At 37.0% G+C, this 27,874-nt stretch overlaps 1 protein-coding gene across 5 annotated transcripts; it reads left to right on the forward strand.

The window, feature by feature from the left end:
- The first annotated feature begins 202 nt into the window (after positions 1 to 202).
- LOC127863170 (protein HGV2-like) lies at positions 203 to 27,874 on the forward strand. 5 transcript variants are annotated; one of them, XM_052402561.1, is made up of 14 exons: positions 204 to 358; positions 4,498 to 4,608; positions 4,964 to 5,082; positions 11,849 to 11,914; positions 12,471 to 12,966; positions 13,012 to 13,160; positions 13,862 to 14,043; positions 16,170 to 16,243; positions 16,924 to 16,997; positions 18,506 to 18,708; positions 19,625 to 19,807; positions 23,925 to 24,041; positions 26,123 to 26,227; positions 27,589 to 27,874. In XM_052402561.1, the coding sequence occupies exons 1-14, from the start codon at positions 318 to 320 to the stop codon at positions 27,619 to 27,621; spliced, it is 1,953 nt and encodes a 650-aa protein (XP_052258521.1). In that variant the 5' UTR covers positions 204 to 317; the 3' UTR covers positions 27,622 to 27,874. The 5 variants fall into 5 exon arrangements, with proteins under 5 accessions (XP_052258522.1, XP_052258521.1, XP_052258518.1 ...); XM_052402558.1 differs by having other exon boundaries at positions 12,471 to 13,160; XM_052402560.1 differs by having other exon boundaries at positions 12,471 to 13,160; positions 23,925 to 24,035.

Here is a 27,874-nt window from a genome sequence, read left to right on the forward strand (position 1 = left end):
TCGTATCGTAAGGCATTAAAAATATTGTAAAGTTAAATAATTTCTGGATAGATTTTAATGAATTTTAAAATAAAAACATAATGTAAGGTGCTGTTAATGAAAATATTAATACATGTTTTCAAAACATTGAAAATAAATAAATTTAGGTCCTTTTCGAACACCGAAAGCCCTTTCAGTCATACCGGTTGCATTGTAACCTACACAGAAAAACAGTATGGTACAGCATTTTAAGTACATTGTGTTGACAAAAAGTATCGCGCGAAAAATATTACAAATCCTCGAGGAAATCCTGAATATTTTGTGAATTTTAGCACGAAATGGACACAGAAGGTACCAGCACGTCGACGGAGAAGGACAGGTAGGCTGGTAAATCGGGAAATACACCTGATTTATGGATTTTTTTTTGGAAAGTGATAACATTTCAACGTGTGTGAGTTTGTATCATGTATGCTTTCATTTCAGCTTCTTTAGACAGTTTAGTTAAAAAAGGTGTAGTTTTTATTTTAGATTGTTAATTGCCAATACGGTGTGCTTTTTATATTTTTGTTTACGTGATAATTGACAACTTTTTTCGAAGTGTCGTTCATTGTTGCAACACATTAATAGCTTGTTCAAGCAGAGGTGTCAAAGTTCAGGATTATTCCTGAATTCAGGATTTAGGCCCTTAAAAACTGCTTTTGATATTGAAATAAATTAGAGGAGTTTTGTTCTGGTATATAAAGATTTTTGTCACAAAATGTCATTTTAAACACAAATTATTTTAATTTGGCATATTGTTAACAGTTAACATTATTTAATGAATTATTAACCCTCTTTTGGCACTGGCCCCCACATGCTAGGCTTATTTTCAGGATTATAGATGTTGGCCATTGGACACCCCTGTCGAGCTTCCATAACTAAAATGTAGTTTTTATTCTTTTTAATGTTAAAAACAGGATCTAGGTCAGACTAGGAAAAAAATGCCAGAATCAGACAGTTCAATGACTTTCCCCATAAAAATCCCAATCAGTGCTTTTTCATTCAGAATACACCAAAATGTTTAGCATAATTTGAAATATGTTTTTGACAGATCAACCATCTATTTACTTTTTTTTACGGAAAACACAACTTGTACAATGAAGCAGATTTTCCATTCTGTTTAATTAATTTGTAAATATTCAGCATGTGCCTAGAATTTTAGTTTGGTCATGCAAATTGTTTACAATTTAAATATATGACAAAGGGCACCTAATAACTTTGATTGTTGATTTTATTGTAAATCTAACATTTTTGCAAAATTTATTTATACTTAAATAACATCCAGTAATCCAGAGCTCCAGATAAGGTTTTGTGAAATTCTTAAGGTTACTATCAGATTTAAAAAAATAATACTTTACTCTGAATTTTATTCTTAACGTTACTACTAAGTTTTGGAAAATAATTCTTGACTTTTCTTAATTGCCTAAAAATCAATAATGATGGTTATTTTCATGCAAAAAATCAAAATAAACATACTAGCAACTTTATTTATACGAGCTAACAGTATCTATTCAGTATTATACAATTTTATTTTTCAAATACCTTCATATGCCCAAACTGGGCTTAGATTGCATGCCTTCGATGAATTTTTACATATTTCACAATTAAAACGGGTATCCCCTTATATCTTTTCAATGATTAGCCACGAGAATTGTCCCTTCCACTCGTTCAATGTTTTTTTGTTTAAGTTTGGACCAGTCGTGTCACTTTTTAGCTTTTCCGACTGTGTCGGAAACTGAACATACAACATGGTATAACATCATTTCTATAATGCAGTGTCCGACAAATCCATTGCCCAGAGCCCGGGGGCTACCGAAATTTTTCATCGGGCTACTGAAATTTTCCAGCTGACGCCCGCCGGGCTACTATAAATCTATAAGAGCGGTAGCCCGGTTTATTGACAGACATACGTAGAATAAACACGCTGACCATGTGTTTGTACACTGTGTATTGCTTATAATCCGATAACAAAGTGCAATCAATTATCTAATCAGTCACCGATCTCTTGCGGTAATGTCTTAAACAGTAACCAGTAACAGTGCATTTTAATCATCCAATCAGAATCAACATTTGTCGTCTGCTAATAATATAATGAGAGCCAGTTGGATAGTTGGCGCACATGATGCAACATCATTTCGCAGTTTGATATTCTTTGTTCACCGCAACAATGAGTAATGGCGACAACGTTTTTGATGTCGTTAAATATCCAAGGACGCCAAACATTAAATAAATCAAAACAATAGCGGATTCTTCAAAACGGTAACGAAACCGAAAATGAATATTAATGACAACTTTGTGAACGCGGTTAACACCTGCTAATTAGTTTGCATTGTCAATTGGATTAATCGACTGTAAATCAATAATCCCATAGGCATATATGCCCTATTTATATTTTTAAAACCAAATTATGGATGGGTAATATAGACGATAAGAGTCATAAACACAAACGTTTGAAATTTTCTAAAGTGTCAAATGAATTTCGGCATATGGTTCTATTTAAAGATATGATGAAATAAGCTCCCAATCAGGACCGTTGTATTGCAACATGCGTAAATAACCTGCCACGGTTTACACGCGTTATGTACAGCTATTTTAGGTTACAAAATTCTACATTTAAGAAATGAATTTCTTTGTCCTGATAAAAAGCGCGCGAAAATTGGCGTGGGTGTATTTATTTGTAAATAAAAATTTCGTAGCGGGTACAACATTGAGATCATTTAATTTCCATTAAAAGTTTCGAATTTCAACTAAAGTACCGGGGTATCTCGCGAGTTATTTGGCATTGACATTTTCTCTTAATAAAATATCATGTAAACACGCTGTATCGTTACCGTTACGCTGTATCAGTTCCTTCAATATTGAAACAATTATTTATTGTATACTGACTGCACACAAGTGTCGTAACATACGGATGCAATACGTAAATTCGGACAGTACTTAAAGTTGGACACAAGTAAATAAATGATTTAATACTCTTGATTTCTTGAAACTCGGTATCTGTTGTTAAAAAGGGCAATTGCATTGATTAACACCATACGAGTCAATCGTATTGATCATCTAAACGCTTTATTTACGTTTACGACTTAACGTGCTGTCCGAATTTAAGTACACATACATGTGCACATACATGTAATATCTACATGTAGTATATGATTTTCTTTGGTACATTTACATTTAAGTACACGGTGCCTGTACTGTAACATAAATTTACGATATTGACTGTGTACATCAGACTACTTGCTGTTTAATGTATATGTATGTATACATATTATGGATATGTAAATGAAGAAATAAAATAAAGATGAAAACCTGCCTCTTATCATTTTGTAGGAAAATTTTATGGGCTACCAAATATTTTTATTGGTAGCCCAGTGGGCTACCTGAAAAATAAGAAATTTGTCGGACACTGATAATGTCTTTCTTAACATTCAACTTCGGCTCACTTTGCGTACAATATGTTAAAAGCGTGTTTTTGCACGCTTTGCAGTTTTTTAGGACGCTCTCTGGGCACCGACATTGTTTTTTGACAGACTGTACACGCCGCTTTTATTGGAAAAAATGCGCTTTGTTAAACAAACCCAATAACCATTCTATATAAGCACCGAAAAGATCTTGAATACGCGAAAACAACTCAATACAAATCGATACGCACCTATCATAAAGCGACAGTACAGGACAAGTTGCACAACTCTGGTTGTCATTTTAACGGAATTATGGCCCTTTTTTTACTTAGTAACTTTGAATATATAATTAAATTTTGTGTTTAGATCCACTTTACTTCTAAAGTATCAAGGCTATTGCTTTCAAACTTCAAATACTTTCATGCTATCATGAGGGTACTGTACCTGGCAAGTTTAATTTTACTTTGGCCTTTACATTACCTTGACTATCAAGGTCAAATTATTAAATGTTGCTAAAATTTCCATAACTTCTTTATGATTATTGATTGATACTTTGACATAAGAACTCTTACCTGACATACCATAATAGACTCCACCCAAACCATCCCCTACGCCCCCCCACCCCAGAATCCCCCCCCCCAATTTTTTTTTTTAAAGATCATCTACAGTGTAATAAATGACTACACCATCACACTATACCCCCCCCGCCCCCCCCCCCCCCCCAAAAAAAATAAATAAATTGAAACATGGTTATAAAACTAAAATATTTTTTTATTTTTCGAAATACTGTCCAACCATCCCACCCAAGAATACCCCCCCCTTTTTTTTGGTATTTTTTTTCTTATTTTTGGAAGATAATGTAATAAATGACCACACACCCACATTATACACCCCTCTCCACCCCACCCCTCCCTCCTTTGTGATTGAAGTATTGAGATAGGTCCCTTAAACTTTAAAAGAAAAATAGATGAGCGATCTGCACCCGCAAGGCGGTGCTCTTGTATAATACCAGTTCTTTCCATGAAATGTATTTATTGCTATTTATCTATTACAAGGTGATTTGTTCTTCCACTTGCAGAATGGCAGCCACTGAATCTGCAGTCAATATCCTTGCCCAGGGCAAGAGGAATATGGTGTGTGGGGAAATCCCAACAGCAGTCAACCAGTTTCAAGAGGCCTGCAGAATACTGTAAACATGCGACATAATTTTAAAAAATCACATGCGATTGGAATACCCCTATATGTTTGTTTTGTATTTTTTATTTGAAAAGCACCAGTCTTAGTCTCCAGACTTAAGGCTAAAAACATGTTGACAACTTGTGATATAAAATGTGTGTGCCCCTAGCAAGAATTGAAGTTTAGTATTTTATCCTCAATATTAATATCTAAACAAAACTCAAATCAATGATTGTAGCATTTTGTTATAGTGATTTAATAGTTATTTTAAATTGTCGCTAAGAAGCCTTCTACAATCAATTTCAATCACTCACTGTAAATCATTATAATATAGATAAAACGGCACTAATCTACTACGTTTGTTACAGTTCCAAGGCCTACGGTGAGACTGCCAAGGAATGTGCAGACGCTTACTTCTGCTATGGACAGGCACTGTTGGACCTGGCCCGTATGGAGAATGGCGTGCTGGGGAACGCATTGCAAGGAGGTAGGAACTGTCATGTTATGCATGTGCATAAAATGTTGTCCCAGAGTAGCTTGTGCAAGCCGCATAGGCTTATCAGGCACATCAATTTCTGTCTTAACTGGAATTTTGTTTAGAAGAGTTACTTTTTATGAACATTCCATAAGAGCCGAAAGTCTCCTCCCTCATTAGTCTGTTTAGACCGCTCAGGTTTATCTGGAACAACACTATCAAATTGTTATGCATTTAAACCTGTATTACCAGAGAGGCCATATGTGTATTGCAATAACCATAAGATATAATAAATGTTATGTGCACTAACAATTGTGTGTTAAGCAAGAAGAATGAAAAAACTCTGTGCCTCGAATAAATAAGGTAAAGGTTGGCTATTAGACAAAATAATACACTGTTGTCTTGCATCAGTGATTTTTTTACCTGGGAGTCCTGTGTCCTGGACTCACAAAAAAACTCTGGGGATGCAAAGTTTCGAATAATCAGAGTCCCAAAAATGCATTGAAATTTCTCAAAAAATAATATCGTTTAATATTTTGACTCATTCTTCCAATTTGGGGACTCGTAGATTCACAAGGTATCGAGTTCCAGGACTCAGATGAGAAAACTTGTAAAAAATATCACTGCTTGCATTTACATATACAAAGGAATTGTTTTTATGCCCCCGGATCGAAAGATCGGGGTATATTGTTTTTTGCCTGTCTGTCATTGTATGTGTGTGTGTGTCCCAAAACTTTAACCTTCGTCATAACTTTTGCAATTTTTAACATAGCAACTTGAAATTTGGAATGCATGTGCAACTCAAATAGCTGCACATTTTGAGTAATGAAAAGTCAAGGTCATCCTTCAAGGTCAAAGGTCAAATATATGTGTCCGAAAACTTTAACCTTCTTCATAACTTTTGCAATATTGAACTTAGCAACTTAATATTTGGCATGCATGTGTATCTCATGGAGCTGCACATTTTGAGTGGTGAAAGGTCAAGGTCATCCTTTAAGGTCAAAGGTCAAATATACGGCTTCAAAGCGGCGCAATAGGGGGCATTGTGTTTCTGACAAACACATCTCTTGATTTTCACTGTTTATGACTGTTTCGCAATATTGTACCTTACTTTGATATAGTAATGATTAGGAATTGATAAAAGTGGTACTTTATAAAGAAGGAAAGGCTCTGCTCTTTATCCCTGTTAGGGACCTACAGCCTCAGACTCCTGGCTTTATTTTCCGGACTTCAAATTTGGGACGATTGACGTCCCTGCGTCATAAAATAAAATATTTAAATTCTTAATATATTTTATTTTACTACCTCTTCTATCTATGGGTCTAGCAATATTATCCATATTTCAGATTTTGTGAGTAACAGTCAAATTAAAAACCATGTTAATAAAGAAATTATGTTTTTATTATTTAAAACGGCTGTGTTTGTTTTGTATTCACAGAATCATCTGGTAAGATTTGGTGGTATTGTGACAATGGAATGAAAAGCATGTTTTGCGTAACAATTCCCTGTGTGTGCTTTAGGTTGAAAACATGTGGGCCATATAGATTTGTATTCTTCTCTTTAGTCTCTGTTGAGAGGGATGGTGAGCTAAAAATTTGATCTTGTATGTCAGGCTTAAATGGATCTTTCGCAGATTTTGGCTTGTATTGAAGTTTGCTATTAAATGCTTAAAATTGATAAATGTAAACACTGGAAATAAATAGCTCAAGTATAAAACAAGAACACAATAAAAAAAGGAAATCCTCAACTGGGCTCGAACCCTAGGAGTAAACACCATTCGGCCATCCATGCTCACAGAGAGTCTTGTAATTTATACTTCAGTTTGGCAATGCTAGCAATCCTCGTTATGTCACAAAATATAACAATAACAACAGAACTCTCCAAATTATTCAATCATTTTGCATATTGTACCACTTTATAATTTTCAGTTTTTATGTCCCCCACCCGATTTAGTGGGGGACATGTTGTTTTTGCCCTGTCTGTTGGTCTGTACGTTGGTCTGTTTGCTCTAACTTTAACATTTGCAATAACTTTTTCAATATTCAAGATAGCAACTTGATATTTAGCATGCATGTGTATCTCATGAAGCTGCCCATTTTGAGTGGTGAAAGGTCAAGGTCATCCTTCAAGGTCAGAGGTCAAATATATGTGGCCAAAATCGCTCATTTTATGAATACTTTTGCAATATTGGAGATAGCAACTTGATATTTGGCATGCATGGGTATCTCATGGAGCCGCACATTTTGAGTGGTGAAAGGTCAAGGTCATCCTTCAAGGTCAGAGGTCAAATATTTGTGGCCAAAATCGCTCATTTTATGAATACTTTTGCAATATTGAAGATACCAACTTGTTATTTGGCATGCAGTTGTATCTCGTGGAGCCGCACATTTTGAGTGGTGAAAGGTCAAGGTCATTTTTAAGGTCAAAGGTCAAAAAAAAAATTCAAAGCGGCGCAGAAGGGGACATAGTGTTTCTGACAAACACATTTCTTGTTTAAATGGGAAAAGGATGCATATTGTGGATATTTTAGAGCATGCTAAATGCTTAGAAGTACTGTTTCCTCGCAAATGTCATAAATAAAATGAAAATTTTCAAATCTAAAACATTTTTTAGCTCATCTATTTTTTGAAAAAAAATTATGAGCTATTGTCATCACCTTGGCGTCGGCGTCGGCGTTGGCGTTGGCGTTGGCGTTGGCGTCGGCGTCCGGTTAAGTTTTGCGTTTAGGTCCACTTTTCTCAGAAAGTATCAATGCTATTGCATTCAAACTTGGTACACTTACTTACTATCATGAGGGGACTAGGCAGGCAAAGTTAGATAACTCTGGCGTGCATTTTGACAGAATTATGTGCCCTTTTTATACTTAAAAAATTGCAAATTTTGGTTAAGTTTTGCGTTTAGTTCCACTTTTCTCAGGAAGTATCAATGCTATTGCATTCAAACTTGGTACACTTACTTACTATCATGAGGGGACTGGGCAGGCAAAGTTAGATAACTCTGGCATGCATTTTGACAGAATTATGTGCCCTTTTTATACTTAGAAAATTGACAATTTTGGTTAAGTTTTGTGTTTAGGTCCATTTTATTCCTTAAGCATCAAAGCTATTGCTTTCATACTTGCAACACTTACTAACTATCATAAGGGGACTGTGCAGGCAAAGTAATGTAACTCTGACTGGCATTTTGACAGAATTATGTGCCCTTTTTATACTTAGAAAATTGAAAATTTGATTAAGTTTTGTGTTTAGGTCCACTTTATTCCTACAGTATCAAAGCTATTGCTTTCATACTTGCAAGATTTATGAACTATCATAAGGGGAAAAGTTATGTAACTCTGACTGGCATTTGGACGGAATTATGGGCCCTTTATACTTAGAAAATTGAAAATTTGGTTAAGATTTATGTTTTGGTCACTTTACCCCTAAAGTATCATAGATATTGCTTTCATACTTGGAACACTCACAAACTATCATAAGGGTACAGTAAAAGGACAAGTTGCATAACTCTGGTTGTCATTGTTACGGAATTATGGCCCTTTTTTGACTTAGTAACTTTTAATATATGGTTAAATTTTGTGTTTCGATCCACTCGAAGTATCAAGGCTATTGCTTTCAAACTTCAAATACTTACATGCTATCATGAGGTTACTGTACCTGGCAACTTGAATTTTACTTTGACCTTTGAATGACCTTGACTCTCAAGGTCAAATTATTAAATTTTGCTAAAATTGCCATAACTTCTTTATTTATGATTAGATTTGATTGATACTTTGATGAAACTACTCTTACCTGACATACCACAATAGACTTCACCCAAACCATCCCCCGTGCCCTCCCCCCCCTCCCCCCCCTCCCCCCCCCCCTATTTTTTTTTTTTTTTTTTTTTTTTTTTATAAGATCATCTCACAAATGACCACCACACCCTCACACTATACCCCCACCCCACCCCCCCCACCCCCCCCCCCAAATTTTTTTTTTTTTTTTTTTTTTTTTTTTTTTTTTTTTTTTTTTAAGATCATCTCACAAATTATCACCACACCCTCACACTATACCCCCCCCCCCGATTTTTTTTTTTTTTCTTTTTTTTTTTTCGCTTTTTTGGAAGATAATGTAATAAATGTCCACAACCCCACACTATACACCCCTCTTCACTCCACTCCTCCCTCCTTTGTGATTGAAAATGAGAGTCCCTTCACCTTTAAAAAGAAAATAGATGAGCGGTCTGCACCCGCAAGGCGGTGCTCTTGTTTTTCAATTTCGTCAATTTGCCAAAATGTAAATGGTCCCTTTAACTCCAAATGGTACATATCTGTGGTGATGGAACTGTGTAAGCATGTAAATGTGCAGCTTGCAATTGTGTTCATATTTTTATGTATAATTTATGTGCTTGTGCAGAGCAAAAATAGACTTCTTTCAGGTAAATCTTTAAATAAAAGTATTGCTGCTAGAGTGATGCAACTTTATGAACATAGATTTCTGCATGTGACCTTGATCAGCTTTAGGTTGATTACTCAAAAGCAGACTTTTAAAACAAATGTGGAACGAGATATGTCTAGTTATAATTTGGCTGCCATAAGTCAATAACGTATCTTTGTACTGCTGCCTTGTTTGATATTGTGGTATGTGCCGTTAAGGAACAATTGTTATTTACCCTTTGCATGCTGGGAAATTTGTCGTCTGCAAAAATGTCGTCTGCTGAATTTCTAAAATAAGCATTTTCTTCGATTTTTTTTCAAAGAATACTATCAGAATAGCAAACAGTTTGGATCCAGATGAGACGCCACGTTCTGTGGCGTCTCATCTGGATCCAAACTGTTTGCAAAGGCCTTCAAAATTCGGTTCCCGCACTGAAAGAGTTAATATTATGTAAATCCATTGTACTCAGCAGTAATGGACATTTAGTGTAGGTAGGGAAAGCAAAGTGTGATCTTTTCAAAGATAGAAGTTGCTGTTGGAAGCATTTGGAAATCTGAATAAGGTATTTTTATTTTAATATGTTTTATTTAAAATTCGATGGGTGTATTTCTTTTGTAACATTCATGATTGTGTTTATTGATTCTGGAAATTACCCACTTTTTTTGACCATCCACGATTCAACATTAACTAATTAATTTTTAAGAACCTTAAATGTAAAGAAACCACCACCACCACCCCCACCACCACCACCACCACCACCACCACCACGGTTGTTCACAGTGACAAGAAACCACCACCACCACCACCGTTGTTCACAGTGACAAGAAACGTATTCACACAATGGCTACTACTACAACTTATAGCCCATAATATAGGGAGGCATGCATGTTTTACAAACAGCCCTTGTTATTAATCAGTTATGATAATCAAAGCGCTGAAGGCACTGAATTGGTTTGCTGTTGTATAATCTGAGACGCAACTCAGTTTTCAAAATTATGTTATAGCTTTTTATATGGCAAGTTGAAATTATCACAACCCATTTAACTTTATAAAAGAGTGTCTTCAACATAGGTCTAGATGTGTGGGTTTTTATGTCTCCCACCACTATAGTGGGGGACAGATTGTTTTTGCCCTGTCTGTTGGTCTGTTGGTTTGGTCAAACTTTAACATTTGCCATAACTTTTGCAATATTGAAGATAGCAACTTAATATTTGGCATGCATGTGTATCTCATGGAGCTGCACATTTTGAAAGGTGGAAGGTCATCCTTCCAGGTCAAAGGTCAAAAAAAAAAGTCAAAGCGGCCCAGAAGGGGACATTGTGTTTCTAACAAACACATTTCTTGTTTTTTTTTTCAAATCATTGATACAGCTAATCAGTGTGCACAGGCTAATCTTATTAGACATGCATTAAGCCCCATTTTCCTTGAAAGCAGCCAATATGTACAGATTTTAATGATAAACACTAGACTGGCCAACGTTGTCTTACAAGTTTTTAAATACACTATGTACTGTACCAGTGAGAAAAGGTAGATGCGGCGGTTAAAGCAGACGCTTTTAGCATTCATCATCTGCTTAAGTTTACTGGAGTTATCCACACAGGCATTCACGGGTTACGGTTCCTACCGTAGCTAAGCCCATACTGATTTGCAAAATTGCGTCTGCATTATTTGTGAGCTTTGCTCACAAATAAAAATTGGTTTAACTGTCTTACACTTTGTCCGTGGTAAACATGAACATCGTTAGATTGACATTGGGCATATTATTCTTCTGAAATGCCAATTGAGAGTTCTAAAACCGAAAATGGCTTTTAAATAAGTTTTCATAAAATTTTGGAAACCGAAAGGGTTGGTTTGATTGGGATTTACCTAGAAGAGAATCTGATCTGCTGGAAGAGATAGTATGGCTTGTTAATTGATCAATATCTGCAGTATTTTCAGCATATGCGTTTGTTCTCTTCCTTTATTTTAAGGCTGTTTAGCAGAATATAAGCATTATACGAGACCAATCAGAAGCAGATTGTGTCAGAATTAGATTTTTCCGAATTATAACTTTTTATTTCAGAGGTTCCCCATAGAACCCAGTGGAAGAGTTCTGATAATGGTAGCTTTACTTGTGAACCAATCGAACCAGCTTGGATAGTCTTGATTACAAACATTTCTCCACCTGGCAAAGCACGGCCAAGCCTCTCTTTGGTGCCATTATATTAAAATATATTAGGTTTTCCTGTAAAACCTTTGCCTCAATTTCATTATTAATAATGTTGTCTTATTGAGAAACTTTCATGTCTGTATGAGCATTGTACCAGTTCCCAATTTTCCACATCAACCCTGTCTCATGGGATAGTGCGTTGTTTTGTTGCCAGTGCCGGACACAGATGATGAAAGTGCTGAACAGAAAGATGAACAGTTTGAGAAAGCTGATTTAAAGGGTACTTGAATGATTTGCACTCTGCACACATTTTGGTCACATGATTGATGAGGACTATCACTTACATTCTTTGTTATATATTGATAAAAGCACATGGATGTTTAGAAATTAAATGCCAGAATGTCATTTGAAAGATTGTATTTAAGAAGAATAAGTTGCATAAAACACCACTGCCAAGTTTGAATGGATTATCCTAGAGTCACCCTGTTGGTTGGTCTGTTAGCGTTTCTTTTCATTGGAAATTCATCCTTTTTTACTCTTCCACATTGCTACCTTCAATTTAAAGTCAATGTAGCTCATTCTTTTGACATCCAAAGGTCAAAACCTCTATATTTGTGTCACAGAAATATGTGGGGGTATTAATTACAATAATTGGTTATTAACATTAAGTTTGATTTTACTCATTTCTTCAAAGTGCAAAAGTTCAATTGAATGCTTGAAAGTGAAATATTTAAAATTGCTGTTTGCTTTGGAATATTGTTTGTTTTTAGTTGCAACAATCTGGCAAAATTAACAGTAACTGTTCATTTTTGAGAATTTTTTCTCTGGTTTTGAAGACGAGGAAAGAGAAAAGCTGAGGAAGGAAGTTTATGACGCCATGGGAGAGAAGGAAGAAGAAAAAAAGGATCGGGAAAAAAAGGAACATGACAAGAAAGAGACTGGTGAAACAATGGAGGTAGCAATGGATGGGGAAGATAGGGTAGATGATAAAGATAGAGCCAGATCCAGATCTAAGGATAGAGCAAGATCCAGATCTAAGGATAGAGCCAGATCCAGCTCTAAGGATAAGGATGTCGAAAAAGAAAGGAGAGATGAGAAAGAAGATGGAAAAGATAAAGATAGGGAGAAGAGAGATGCCAGCAGGGAGAGAAGAGATGCCAGCAAGGAGAGAAGAGATGAAAGCCTAGAGAGAAAATCAAGGAAAGATGGACGCAAAGATAGGGAGAAAAGAGATGGCAGCACGGAGAAAAGAGATGACAGCAGGGAGAGAAGAGATGACAGCAGGGAAAAAAGAGATGACAGCAGGGAAAAAAGAGATGACAGCAGGGAAAAAAGAGATGACAGCAGGGAGAAAAGAGATGACAGCAGGGAGAAAAGAAGAGATGACAGCAGGGAGAAAAGAGATGACAGCAGGGAGAAAAGAGATGAACATAAAGAAAGGGAGAGGAGAGATGGAAGCTTGGAGAGAAGAGATGAACGCAAATCAGATAGGAAAACTGAAGTCAAAGAGGATGCTGATAAGAAAGGTGTCCTTGAATGTTGAAGCAACTAACCAGTTGATCAATGACTAACCAGTTGATCATCGCCTCATTATTATAACAGAAGTTTATGCATGCACAGTTTAAATTTGTTCTGTTTACTTTTAAAGCCATTGTTTGCAAGTAAAAAGCCAGGTCTTCTGTTACCAGCTTATTGAGCTTGCAGTCTTATCAGCGATTGTTATTGTTGTTTTAGCAGACGTATTTTCTTAGCTTTTCCCATTTCAGCCAGTTAACATTGGTTTTCACTTGCAGCACTGCAGTAACCTGTAAATTGTGTGATTTTGCAGCTCATGTTCTCAGTCTCATTTGAACTAAAACTTTAAAATGCAATCACATTGTCATACTTATCATTTGCTTCAAATTTTAACATTGGATTATCTTACGCTATGAAAGTGTCAGCTTAAGTATATAATTGCTAAAACCTCATCAGCACATGAAATTGTAGTAAATTTTTAAAATCAGGATTTGTTGTTATAAAGCAAGAGTCAAAGATGCATATACATTGACATTTCTCAAAATAAGAAGATTAATGTACTGTTTGTGGATAACCCTTGTATTTGCCACATAACTTGCATTGCGATTGGTTTCAAATATCTGATACTTGTAAAATGTGAGCTATATTTCCAATATTGCAATATGCCTATAGTCTCGCAACGTTAAAACTTAAAACTCAAATTTTGATTTAGAAGAGGGAGAGCGAACAGAAGAGGAGGGTGAGCGTACAGAGGAGTCAGGTGATGAAAGAGAGGGTGAGGATGCTGAGGGGGAGGAGGGCACAGAGGAGGAAGGGGAGGCAACTGAGGAGGAAGCTGTGGCCACAGAGGGTGAGGCAGGGGAGACCACCTCACAGGACGGATCACAAGATGGCGTAAGTGGCTGGCTAGCATGCTCAGTTATAGGTGTCTTTAAAGCAAGATTTTCTGCGTTTGTTTTGTTAAATTTTTTATTATTATTGATGAATCAGGACTTCCCCTGATTTGGCAATCTGAGCACGGATGCAACTGCGCTAGCCCTGGGAAAAAGCCCTGTAGTAAATACACTTAACGTTACTACACACCCCATCCCATATGATTGGTGCAAGTCTGGCAATAATTGGTTGAACAGCCATATTTTCAGATCAGCACTATACATTTTCAATCTTCATAGTGATTTTTTGTTCAAAATAAAAATGAAAATAAAAGTGAGCATATTTTTTTAATTCAGAAATGCTATTTCCTTTTTTTCAAAACAATGCTGATCTACACTACAGTATGAGAAAATGTATCTTTTTTATGGATTTGACTATTTCAATAGTGTTTTTTTTTTTTTATGTATTTTTGCGACACAATATAACGGTCAACAATGCTGACTAAGTTCAGGATTTGAAAGTGCTTTAAAATAGATATCTCGTATTATTATCAATTGCTATATAACATTTTAATCACCAGAATGGAGTTCATGCTAATTGATTGTGAGAATGATGTTAATTTACTGAAATGTTACATTAGGATTAATAATCTTATTATGCCCCCCTTCGAAGAAGAGGGGGTATATTGCTTTGCTCATGTCGGTCTGTCGGTCAGTCTGTCGGTCCGTCCACCAGGTGGTTGTCAGACGATAACTCAAGAACGCTTGGTCCTAGGATCATGAAACTTCATAGGTACATTGATCATGACTGGCAGATGACCCCTATTGATTTTGAGGTCACTAGGTCAAAGGTCAAGGTCACGGTGACCCGAAATAGTAAAATGGTTTTTGAATTATAACTCAAGAACGCATACGCCTAGGATCATGAAACTTCATGGGTAGATTGATCATGACTCGCAGTTGACCCCTATTGAATTTGAGGTCACTAGGTCAAAGGTCAAGGTCACGGTGACCCGAAGTAGTAAAATGGTTTCCGAATGATAACTCAAGAATGCATACGCCTAGGACCATGAAACTTCATGGGTAGATTGATCATGACTAGTAGATGACCCCTATTGATTTTGAGGTCACTAGGTCAAAGGTCAAGGTCACGGTGACCTGAAATAGTAAAATGGTTTTCGGATGATAACTCAAGAACTCATATGCCTAGGATCATGAAACTTCACAGGTAGATTGATCATGACTCGCAGATGACCCCTATTGATTTTGAGGTCACAAGGTCAAAGGTCAAGGTCACGGTGACCCGAAATAGTAAAATGATTTTCGGATGATAACTCAAGAACGCTTTTGCCTAGGATCATGACACTTCATAGGTAAATTGATCGTGACTCGCAGATGACCCCTATTGATTTTCAGGTCACTAGGTCAAAGGTCAAGGTCACAGTGACAAAAAACTTATTCACACAATGGCTGCCACTACAACGGACAGCCCATATGGGGGGCATGCATGTTTTACAAACAGCCCTTGTTTACAAAGATTTGTAATTGATAAATTATTGATAACTATCATTCCATCAATGGAATTTCATCAATGTTGTTGACTATATTAATAAGGTCTGATTTACTGACATGTTACGGTTTTTATGTTGCGAAAAGTGGCGACAACTTTTTGAGGGTCAGTAAAACCAGAGCCTTCCAATAACTCGTCTGTTGACGTTTTATGCTACTTGCTGGTCATCAGTATATTTGGGTTTGAAATGAAGCCTTTAAAACTTGAATCTTGTAAGAAAGGTCTTTATAATCAATCGATTTTTAAAGGGATTACATAGAGGATATTTGTTGGATTCGGTGGATTATCCATTTCAATTTACGAGTGATCATAGAAAATATTATCACGACGCCACGAGTGAAAATATATATTTTCTATGATCACGAGTGATTTAAAATCGATATTGCTCCGAATCCAATAAATTTTCGTTTTATTTTATGCTTTTTTCAGTTGTATACATTGTTAAAGAGTTTAACTAAAGGATTTCGCTGGGATAATGACATTATTTCGTAAAAAAAATGACAGTCATTTCAAGTAAACAGTGAAAATTATATATAATATATATATAATAGTTTACAGACTTTGACGGCTTGTTTCAGGAGAACCCTGACGATGTGTCCAACCTGCAGCTGGCCTGGGAGATGCTGGAACTGGCCAAGCTGATCTACAGCAAGTGAGTCACCGATATGGACCTAGATTAGCAGTGTCCTGTTCTGTGAAAACTGGGCATAATGCATGTGAGTAAAGTGTCGTTCCAGATTAGCTTGTGCCGTCCGCACAGGCTAATCAGGGACGACACTTTCCGCCTTAATTGGATTTTTGCTAAGAGACTTCATTTAAACAAAAAATGTCATAAAAGCGGAAAGTGTCGTCCCTGATTAACCTGTGCAGACTGTCCGCACAGGCTAATCTTGGACGAAACTTTACTGACATGCATTATGCTCAGTTTTCTTAAAACACAACTTAGCAGTGTCCTGCGAAAACGGCATGTGCGGCAAGCATTGCTTCAGACTAGCTTATGCTTGAGTGCAGTCTGGTCAGGAACTAGCTGTCCGCTATAAGATCATGCATCATGCAAGTTTTTGTGGTCTCATTAGTGGAATTGTAGCTCCTGACCAAAGTGCGCAATCAGAACCATGTGTTGTCAAAGATCCGAAGACAGATTTAAGTTAAAACTCATTTTTTTAAGCTCACATCAAATGAACATTTGTGACCGAAGTGTTCTTCAAATAAAGGACATGTGAGAGACTTGAATCAGAACTGAAACTAAGGTTGGTACTTAGGGATTGTCTTTCCCAAAATTGTGTCGTTTACAATGTTTAATAAAACAGGGTCCTGGTATCTGATTTTCAGGGATGAAAGCAGGGAGGCCAAGTTGAGAGCAGCAGAATCACATCTGAAACTTGGCGAAGTCAGTCTGGAAACAGGTATGTTAACTGCAGTTGTAATCTTTTTTTAAATCAACTGACTGTACAAATTGTTTCCTTTAAAAATAGACAGCTCTTTCTTAATGAATTGTTTCACAAGAGTTAATATCAACGTAAATGTATAAAAAGACATATTTCAAGCCCATTTCTGTTCATTTAAAAGTATTATAAAATTGAGATTTGAATAAATCACTGAGTATGGCGTTAAATGATGTCCCAGATTAGCCTGTGCACTAGCCATTTAACGCAGAACCATAAAACCCAGTCTCATTTCAATTATTTCGTCAATGTCGGCTTCACCTGGTAAGCTTAGCCAATCAAAGGGGCATACTGGAGTACAAAATGATATACTGTGATTTATTCAAATCTCAATTTTATAATAATTCTATTAATTGTAAATAGGGCTGTCACGATTCACCGGTATACCGGTATATCGCGGTGCATGTCGTGAAAAAAATCGCACCGCGGTACGGCGTTGCCGCACCGGTTTTTTTAATATTATTATATTAGCACAGATATAAATACATTACATAATTATTTTGATATAGATATCGTTTTGAAACATGTAGAATCGATTCAAAAGGGCTAAATAAATAATCCGTTAATATCCAGGTCAAGCAAGCGCTTCCACTTGTAGATGTTTAACTTTCACGTTTTAAAATACGGCGATGTATGGGTCCGTACCTTTTTTGGAATTAGGGACAGATTTCATTTGCAAATAAGTTCATAATTATCAAAAAGATGTTTATTCTATTTCTTATTTTCTTTCTTTAGTATACGATCGTTCAAAGCATGGCACTTCCGAATCATGTTATCTTAAGATTCTGAATAAGTCGAGGAAGAGTCAGAACGCTACGGATTTTCAATACTGGGCCCGCTGACTCCGCATTTTGAACATGCCCTTGAAGCGTTCGATTTACACAGATCGTAGTCACAGCTATTGTTAACAACATGGCGGACATTTTAGAAAAAGACGCGAACAATAACAATGACTACTTCTATCAAGTTTATTACAGTTTCTTTTACAGTTTCTAGTCATACTATGATACCAGTGTTTTCTGATTATTGAGTTTAATAAAGTTTGTAAAACTTGTTATTCTGCTGTTTTCTTCACAGATACATATTCTGTAAAATATCGCGGTACGTACCGCGATACAGTGTTGCCGTACCACGATATACCGCGGTACGCTCACGGCGTATCGTGACAGCCCTAATTGTAAATGAACTGAAATAGGCTTGAAATATGTATTTTCATACATCTATGTTCAGATTAAATCTTGTAAAACACTCCACAGGCTTATCAGGAATGACTCTTTCCACTTGTCTTATGTTTTTTTTGTCTTTTTATTGAATATATATTTTATGTGGGAAATGTCCCTTATTAGCTTGTGTGACTTGCTCAGGCTAGTTTTGGTTGACACTACACACATTCATTAAGCCCCATTTTCCGAGAGCAAAGCTCTTATAAGATTCACAACAAATTTGATCTATGTGTGGCTGTGTTTCAGAGCAATATGAAGAGGCCATTAAGGATCTGAACAGGTGCCTGGAGATCCAGAAGGAGCTCCTGGAGGCCGACAATCGGCTGCTTGCTGAGACGTATTACCAGCTGGGTCTGGCCTACTGCTTCAACAAGAACTTCACTGAGTCCACAGAGAGTTACCGTGCAGCCATCAAAGTCATAGAGGACAGAGTGGCCAATCTCAACAAGGTGAGTGAGCTTTGTGACCCAGATATAGCCCAGATATACGGTAAAGGGGCACTAGTCATCAAGATACGATGATCTGTAAAAAGTCAATTAACCGGCAGAAACTTTGAATCCAAAGTTTAATTCTGTTAGTTTATTATTATGCATACAAACATAGCTGGTACAACATACATGTTACATGCAGTTTTGCACTGAGCTTTGGTCTATTAGTCAATATTTTGAAAACAGGTGTCATTAATTTAGGAGGCCTTTTCATAATTGGCATAATATATCGGGATCTTTGGCTTGGAAAGTGTCAGTAGGTGTCCTTAGAGGTGCAGTTTTTCCCAGTCAATCACAAAAATCTATGGAATTTACAGTGATGCGACAACTCTCTGCAGTGTCAAACTTATTTGCTACCGGTAATTGATTTCTTAGGATCCACTAAATCGCATGTCCCTCAGCTTTTTATTTTAAGAGGTCGGTCAAGTGAACAGCAGAATGACATTATGCCCACAGAAACAGTCTTATACAATAAATAACATGAGCCTTCATGCGGGAAAACTGGGCCTTATGCTTGTGCTAAGTGTCAGTCTAGATAAGCCTGTGCAGTCTGCTAAAGCTAATCAGGGACAACACTTTTGCCTTTCATGGAAATTGAAAGTTTAAAGGAAGTCTCTTCTAATGGTAAATCCAGTTAATGTAAAAAGATTTCCCTGGTTAGCCTGTGATTTTCCCATATGCATAAAGCCACATTTTTGTAGAGCAAGGATGATATAATACTATTCAATACAATCCATCAGGTAAAGATAACCTTAGATGTGTTGCACATGTTGTTTCATCTCTGATTGCATTACATCATTGTGCTATTTTTCATATTATACATGTACGTATTTGTTTGCAATCTAAAAATATAATGTGTTGAAAACTCACCCATCAGGTCCTGGAGGCAGCCACGGAGGAGGAGAGGGAGACCTCGGACTTTGACCACCCGGTGTACAAGGCAAAGAAGGAGATAGGAGAGTTGAGGGAGATCCTGCCGGACATCACCGCCAAGATTGAGGACGTGGAGGATGAGAGGAAGAACCTTGGAGACCTGAAGAATCTCGCCAAGGAGGCCCTGGTGAGAATTGAGCCCGTGCATGAGAAAATTGTTCTTATTGCATGTGTAAAAAGTGTCATCCCAGATAAGCCTGTGCAGTCTCCACAAGCCTGTGCAGTCTCCACAAGCCTGTGCAGTCTCCACAAGCCTGTGCAGTCCCCACAAGCCTGTGCAGTCTCCACAAGCCTGTGCAGTCTCCACAAGCCTGTGCAGTCCCCACAAGCCTGTGCAGTCCCCACAAGCTAATCTGGGACAACACTTTCCACCTGAACTGGATTTTTGCTAAGAAACTTGCATAAAATACTATAAAGGCAGAGTTGCTGCTAATTAGCCTGGGACAACACTTTATGCACATGCATTAAGACCAGTTTCAGAACGAATCTTAATTTGTGTAGAATGAATTATAATGACGCCTCAATGTTAGCGTTACCAGTTACCATATAAAAACAATTTATACAAAAATCTCAACTAATACTGCTTAATAATTCAGGACATATTTTGAAATATAGCAGATTTTCACATCTTGTGTGGTTAGTGTTTCCTAATAAAATACATGTTTCAAACTAGTTGAGATTCCTCATTGCAAAACGTTTTGTAATGAAGGGCACCATCTACAGATCTTGTATGTAATTTAAGTTTGTTTTTAACAAATCTATTCCATGTTGTTTTTGTTTTTTTTGTTATAACCACCATAATAAAGAATATAGACAAACTTAAGTTTTCATTCCTAGCAACAAAGTAAAGGACCTTCCTAGATTTTTTGGACTCATCATGGCCATTTGTCAGTCCTGTAACTTAAAATTTACGGATGCTTTTCTAGTTTAATTTGAAATGGACACCATTCAAACTTGCATGACCTATGCTTTTCCATATTATGTACTAATTGGCATGCCATTTTATTAGCTCATCTATGTTCTGAAAGAAAATTATGAGCTATTGTCATCACCTTGGCGTAAGCGTAGGCGTCCGGTTAAGTTTTGCGTTTAGGTACACTTTTCTCATAAAATATCAATGCTATTGCATTCAAACTTAGTACACTTACTATCATGAATGGACTGGGCAGGCAAAGTTAGATAATTCTGGCTTGCATTTTGACAGAATTATGTGCCCTTTTTATACTTAGAAAATTGAAAATTTTGGTTAAGTTTTGTGTTTAGGTCCATTTTATTCCTAAATTATCAAAGCTATTGCTTTCATACTTGCAACACTTACTATCATAAGGGGACTGTGCAGGCAAAGTTATGTTACTCTGACTGGCATTTTGACAGAATTATGTGCCCTTTTTTACTTAGAAAATTGAAAATTTGGTTAAGTTTTGTGTTTAGGTCCACTTTTTAGCTCATCTATTTAAAAAAATAAAAATATGAGCTATTGTCATCACCTTGGCGTCGGCCCTGGCGTCCGGTTAAGTTTTGCGTTTAGGTCCACTTTTCTCAGAAAGTATCAATGCTATTGCATTCAAACTTGGTACACTTACTATCATGAGGGGACTGGGCAGGCAAAGTGAGATAACTCTGGCGTGCATTTTGACAGAATTATGTGCCCTTTTTATACTTAGAAAATTGAAAATTTTGGTTAAGTTTTGCGTTTAGGTCCACTTTTCTCAGTGAGTATCAATGCTATTGAATTCAAACTTGTTACACTTACTTACTATCATGAGGGGACTGGGCAGGCAAAGTTAGATAACTCTGGCATGCATTTTGACAGAATTATGTGCCCTTTTTATACTTAGAAAATTGAAAATTTTGGTTAAGTTTTGTGTTTAGGTCCATTTTATTCCTTAAGCATCAAAGCTATTGCTTTCATACTTGCAACACATACTAACTATCATAAGGGGACTGTGCAGGCAAAGTAATGTAACTCTGACTGGCATTTTGACAGAATTATGTGCCCTTTTTATACTTAGAAAATTGAAAATTTGATTAAGTTTTGTGTTTAGGTCCACTTTATTCCTACAGTATCAAAGCTATTGCTTTCATACTTGCAACACTTATTAACTATCATAAGGGGACCGTGCAGGCAAAGTTATGTAACTCTGACTGGCATTTGGATGGAATTATGGGCCCTTAATACTTAGAAAATTGAAAATTTGGTTAAGATTTATGTTTTGGTCCACTTTACCCCTAAAGTATCATAGATATTGCTTTCATACTTGGAACACTCAAAAACTATCATAAGGGTACAGTAAAAGGACAAGTTGCATAACTCTGGTTGTCATTGTTACGGAATTATGGCCCCTTTTTGACTTAGTAACTTTTAATATATGGTTAAATTTTGTGTTTCGATCCACTTTACTTCTTAAGTATCAAGGCTATTGCTTTCAAACTTCAAATACTTTCATGCTATCATGAGGTTACTGTACCTGGCAAGTTGAATTTTACCTTGACCTTTGAATTACCTTGACTCTCAAGGTCAAATTATTAAATTTTGCTAAAATTGCCATAACTTCTTTATTTATGATTAGATTTGATTGATACTTTGACGAAACTACTCTTACCTGACATACCACAATAGACTCCACCCAAACCGTCCCCCGTGCCCCCCCCCTCCCCCTCACCTCCCCCCTCCCTATTTTTTTTTTTTTTTTTTTTTAAGATCATCTCACAAATGACCACCACACCCTCGCACTATACCCCCACCCCACCCCACCCCCCCCCCCCAATATTTTTTTTTTTTATTTTTTATTTTTTTTTAATTTTTTTTTTTAAAGATCATCTCACAAATTACCACCACACCCTCACACTATACCCCACCCACCCCCCACCCCCCCATTTTTTTTTAAACGGTTATGTTTGAAATATCGTCCAACCATCGCACCCAAAAAATCCCCCCCCCCCCCCATCGCCCTGCCCCCCCCCCCACGCCCCCGATTTTTTATTTTTTATTTTTCGCTTTTTTGGAAGATAATGTAATAAATGTCCACAACCCCACACTATACACCCCTCTTCACTCCACCCCTCCCCCCTTTGTGATTGAAAATGAGAGTCCCTTCACCTTTAAAAAGAAAATAGATGAGCGGTCTGCACCCGCAAGGCGGTGGTGCTCTTGTTAATATTGGAGATAGCAACTTGATATTTGGCATGCATGTGTATCTCATGAAGCTGCACATTTTGAGTGGTGGAAGTTCAAGGTCAAGGTCATCCTTCAAGGTCAAAAAAATAAAATAAAATTCAAAGCGGCGTTCTCATGAAGCTGCACATTTTGAGTGGTGGAAGTTCAAGGTCATCGTTCCAAGGTCAAGGTCATCCTTCACAGTCAAAGGTCAAAAAACAAAAAATTTCAAAGCGGCATTATCATGAAGCTGCACATTTTGAGTGGTGTAGGTTCAAGGTCAAGGTCATCCTTCAAGGTCAAGGTCATCCTTCAAGGGCAAAGGTCAAACAAAATATAAAAAAAATCAAAGCGGCGTTATGAAGCTGCACATTTTGAGAAGCGGAAGTTCAAGGTCAAGGTCATCCTTCAAGGTAAAAAAAAAATTTTAAATTCAAAGCGGCGTTCTCATGAAGCTGCACTTTTTGAGTGGCGGAAGGTCAAGGTCATCCTTCAAGGTCAAAGGTCAAAAAATAAAAAATAAATTCAAAGCGGCGTTCTCATTACGCTGCACATTTTGAGTGGTGGAAGGTCAAGGTCATTCTTCAACGTCAAGGTCATCCTTCAAGGTCAAAGGTTAAAAAAATAATAATTTCAAAGCGGCGTTATCATGAAGCTGCACATTTTGAGTGGTGGAAGGTCAAGGTTAAGGTCATCCTTCAAGGTCAAAGGTAAAAAAAAAAAATTCAAAGCGGCGCAATATGGGCATTGTGTTTCTGACAAACACATCTCTTGTTTTTTTCAAACATGGTTAAAAACACAAATATTTATTTTTATTATTTTATTTTTGAAATGCCGTCCAACCATCAGCAAGGTCGGTGCTCTTGTTATAATTAAGTTAAAGTTATGCTGGCCGTATACTGCAAACGTCCCATTTTCTCATGACCAGGCTCATATTGTCTCTACCATGACAACCCTTTGAGACATCTGTCGTTTGAGAATCAGGGGGTATATTTTGTCTATCGAGCCCTTATGATTGTGTTTGAGAGACACATGGCTCTTATTATGTCATTACTGACAATCTCTTGTAACCTCTGTGTTGTTGTAGGGTGGACTAAGCTCCAGTTCTGAAGACAGGGAACACAAGGAGGAGAAGCCAAGAGAAGAGGACAGGGAGGTGAAGGCAGCCAGTGACATCAGCCATCTCATCAAGAGAAAGGTACCGGTACGCAGGCTAGCATGTGAACTAGGTGGATGTTTTTAGTGTATACATGGGTGTGATTTCTCCACCCTTTAGATAATCTCAATTTTATGGTCAAACTTATTTTAGAAATAGTTTTTGTCTTTCCAGGATCTGTATACATTTAGTGTTTAATTGAATCCTGTTTAAGAATCGTGGCATTTTTCCTCGCGTGAGGTGGTTCTTAAATCACATCCCTGTATATTGTTGGGACACTTATCAATTATAATCGTGAAATGTTGACCTATTTAATTTAAGGTATTTTATTTTAACTACATGTATGTGTACTTTATATGGTACCTTGTCTTTGGTATCTCTACTTTCTAGGGCCACTGGTCCCTTTCACATCTTGTAAGCTATGTTACCCTATACTGAAAGATCTGTTCTTTTATCTAGCCATTTTTCATGTCTTGCTTACATGCCACTTCTTGTAAGCTTTATTAACGTATTATTGTCCAGCTTGTTCAGTCGGTACATGCATGACCACAAAGTCAACAATTACAAGGAACAATGCAGGGTTGTCATTATTAACCGATTGCCGATCGAATTCATCGGTTTAAATCGCCAGAAAATCGGTTGTTTTTCCCGAATCTTTAAAATTGCGATCGGAAGTTTTGATCACGCAAACAGAAATAATTGACGAGGAATAAAAGTAGTTCAGTAGAACAACACCCGGTCATTCAGTCAGTCCGTTAACTCGGCCTAAGAACTACTGTTTTCAGTGAATTTCTCAGCGAGTGGCCAATATTGATTTTTCTAGCTGTTAATCAAATTCTTCTTAGTAAGCACGTCAACCAATCAGCGCTCAGGCAGCCAAATACACGCCGACCCCACGTGAAACTGTATCAAATAGCTGTACATTTCACAGATTATTACTGACCGTATTTCAACGAATGTAGCTTTGTAGAGCGTAATTAACTACATATTAAACAATGCTCTTCGATTTTCTACCAAGATAAAACCGAGGAAGAATGACGTGATGTTATACATGAAGTCTTATTTTGGCATGATTTTCATCTGTATATGAAAAACACGAGAAATGTGTCTGTTACTAGAATTTTCTTAATTTTCCGTGAATAATGGAATCTGATTTCAGATAACACATTTAATTATACGCATTTGAAAATACTTAAATAATGCATTTTGTTATACAAATGGTCATTACACATAATATAATAAGTAGGTAAATAACGTGTTTTGAGATTGCCAAACTATGCATACATATAGGTCTACATGCATGAATGACCTGACAAGTTATATCACGATCCGGAATGAAAAGAACTCGGTAAAATTTTAAGAAAGACGCGTTTTTATTTTCAGAAATTAACTTTCACTTTCGCAAGCTTTTCTGAAAGGAGGTACATGTAACAGTTTAGATTGAGTCGTTGATTTGTCGTAATTACTATATATAAACGGTTCTCAATGCTCTCAAATCGCGTCACCTTATTCACTCATGTTCAATTGGAAATCCCCAATCCCACAATTCAATTTGTATATGCACTTGCGTTAAATGGCGGACGACATTCATCGTCAATATTGGCCGTAATTTGGTTTTGAAAAAAAAGAAATCGTAATAATACTGGATTATTGGGTAATGGATAGAATTGGAACATGCAAAGATCTATCAATATAATAGGTTTTTATATTGTACAGTATACTAAAAATGTGATAATCTTAAAATTTTCTGTTCTTTTTAGACCTCATTTTAACTTTTTTATGCTCTGAGAATAGCAATATTTTGTCCCTAAAATGTCTAGAATTCGTTTTCGGTCGGGGAGCTTCGCCCCCCTGACCCCCCTAACAGGGCCTTGCCCTGGACCTACAAGGTGGCCTAGGCGGCCCCTTGACCCCCAGCCCAATCGGTTACTATTCCAAAATAATCCTTTGTTTACAATCATAATGACAACCTTGACGATGGGTCTATTCCCAGTCCGGCCACATAACTTGTTGGGATGGGTTATTAAAAACTGTTTGTTAAATCCATTTCATCTATGATTCAAGTAATGCAGTTGCCAGTTAACTTAACCAAATAAACTTAACTCTGATGTGTTGTTTACTAATCTCAGCGGAAGTCAGAGGACGTTGATGACGACACTGCCAAGAAAGCCAAGTCAGATGAGGACGGCGCTGGAGACACCCCCAAAGAGAACGGACGTAGGGAACAGGAAGAGGTGGGATTGACTAATGGTTGCTACTAATTGGGTCTAGCTTTGGAAAAACGGAGCTGAATGCATATGCGTTTAAGTGTCGTCATAGATTAACCTGTGAAGTCCGCATAGGCTTATCAAATACGACACTTTCCACCTAAATTGGATTTTTATTATAACAGGATTTTCTTAAAACAAGAAATTCCTAAAAAACAAAGTGTTGTTCCAGATTTGCCTGTTTGGATGGCACGGGCTAATCGGGGACGACAATTTAGGCACATGCATTAAGCCCTGTTTTTTCAAAGCGCTGCTCAATTTTAAGGGTTGAAACAATGAAGTAACCGTGTTTTTGTATAATGGGATATTTTTTTTTAGTGAAATAAACAGACAATCTACTTGGCATAAAATACAGGTTTTTGAAGTTTGAAGGTTCTGATCTATTTGCAGTAATAGTGCATGATATTTTTCCTTTAATAAATAAAAAAAACTAGCAGCCATCTTGAATAGATCTTGAAGTGTGTATGATTTTCAAATCAATAGCTCAAAGACAAGGACACTTTGATGACTTTGCTTCAATTTAAGGGTGTGGGGTCACACATGATGAACAAACTGTACCTCTCATGTTGAAAGGAAGTGGTTAGTTAAGCTAGATTGGTCGTTGTCGGCTCAGGTACTACTTAAATGTACCCAGGGTACACTTAAGTATACTTACATGTAACTAGGGTACGGTAAATAGACTTAATCGTACCCGGTCGATGTTAGACTGTACCAGAGTTGTATTCCCACCCAAAATCTGATGTCGTGAATGACTATATTCACTATAGTGGGGGACATATTGTTTTTGCCCTGTCTGTTGGTTGTTTGGTTTGTGGGTTTGTTTGCTCCAACTTTTACATTTTGCCATAACGTTTGCAATATTGAAGATAGCAACTTGATATTTGGCATGCATGTGAAGCTCGTGGAGCTGCACATTTTGAGTGGTGAAAGGTTAAGGTCATCCTTCAAGGTCAAAGGTTAAATTTATAGCTTCAAAGCGTCACAGAAGGGGGCATGGTGTTTTTGACAAGCACATCTCTTGTTGAGTATGAGTTTCGATTATATAGAGGCCATTTAACAGAAAATTGACATAAATATGAATATAATTAATTTCAAAAAAAGTAGCCGACATTGACCGATTTAGCGTTAAATTTCCCGGGTACGTTTTAGTACATTTACCGTACCCGGGGTACATGTAAGTATACTTAAGAGTACCTGGGGTACATGTAAGTAGTACCCGAGCAGACAATGACCAATTGAGCGTTAATTAATCAATAATCGTTTTCATTTTTCTTTTTATTGATTAACATAGCAGTAATGACTCTTATACTTGTGATGTTTCTCTCCAGAAACGAGAGGAGGACATGGAGACGAGGTCCTGAAGTGAGTTGTTCTGCCAGTTTCCTGGAAATGTTTTCTTCGTAGACCCTCGGCACCGTCATGATTGCTTCACGCAGGACATTGTGCTCAGATCATGTTGGACCAATAAACCGGAGACGGAAGCCACGTGCAATGATTGTAGAACATTATTATTATGTACATATTGAGTCGCTGTAAATTCTTACCCCGTTCCTTTGATGAATGTTTTTCATTGTTTTCATGTTCGTTCAGCGAAATAGAAAATGTTCCGCATCA

This window comes from Dreissena polymorpha, unplaced genomic scaffold (genome assembly GCF_020536995.1).
Source record: "Dreissena polymorpha isolate Duluth1 unplaced genomic scaffold, UMN_Dpol_1.0 chrUn001, whole genome shotgun sequence".
Classification (NCBI taxonomy): domain Eukaryota; kingdom Metazoa; phylum Mollusca; class Bivalvia; order Myida; family Dreissenidae; genus Dreissena; species Dreissena polymorpha.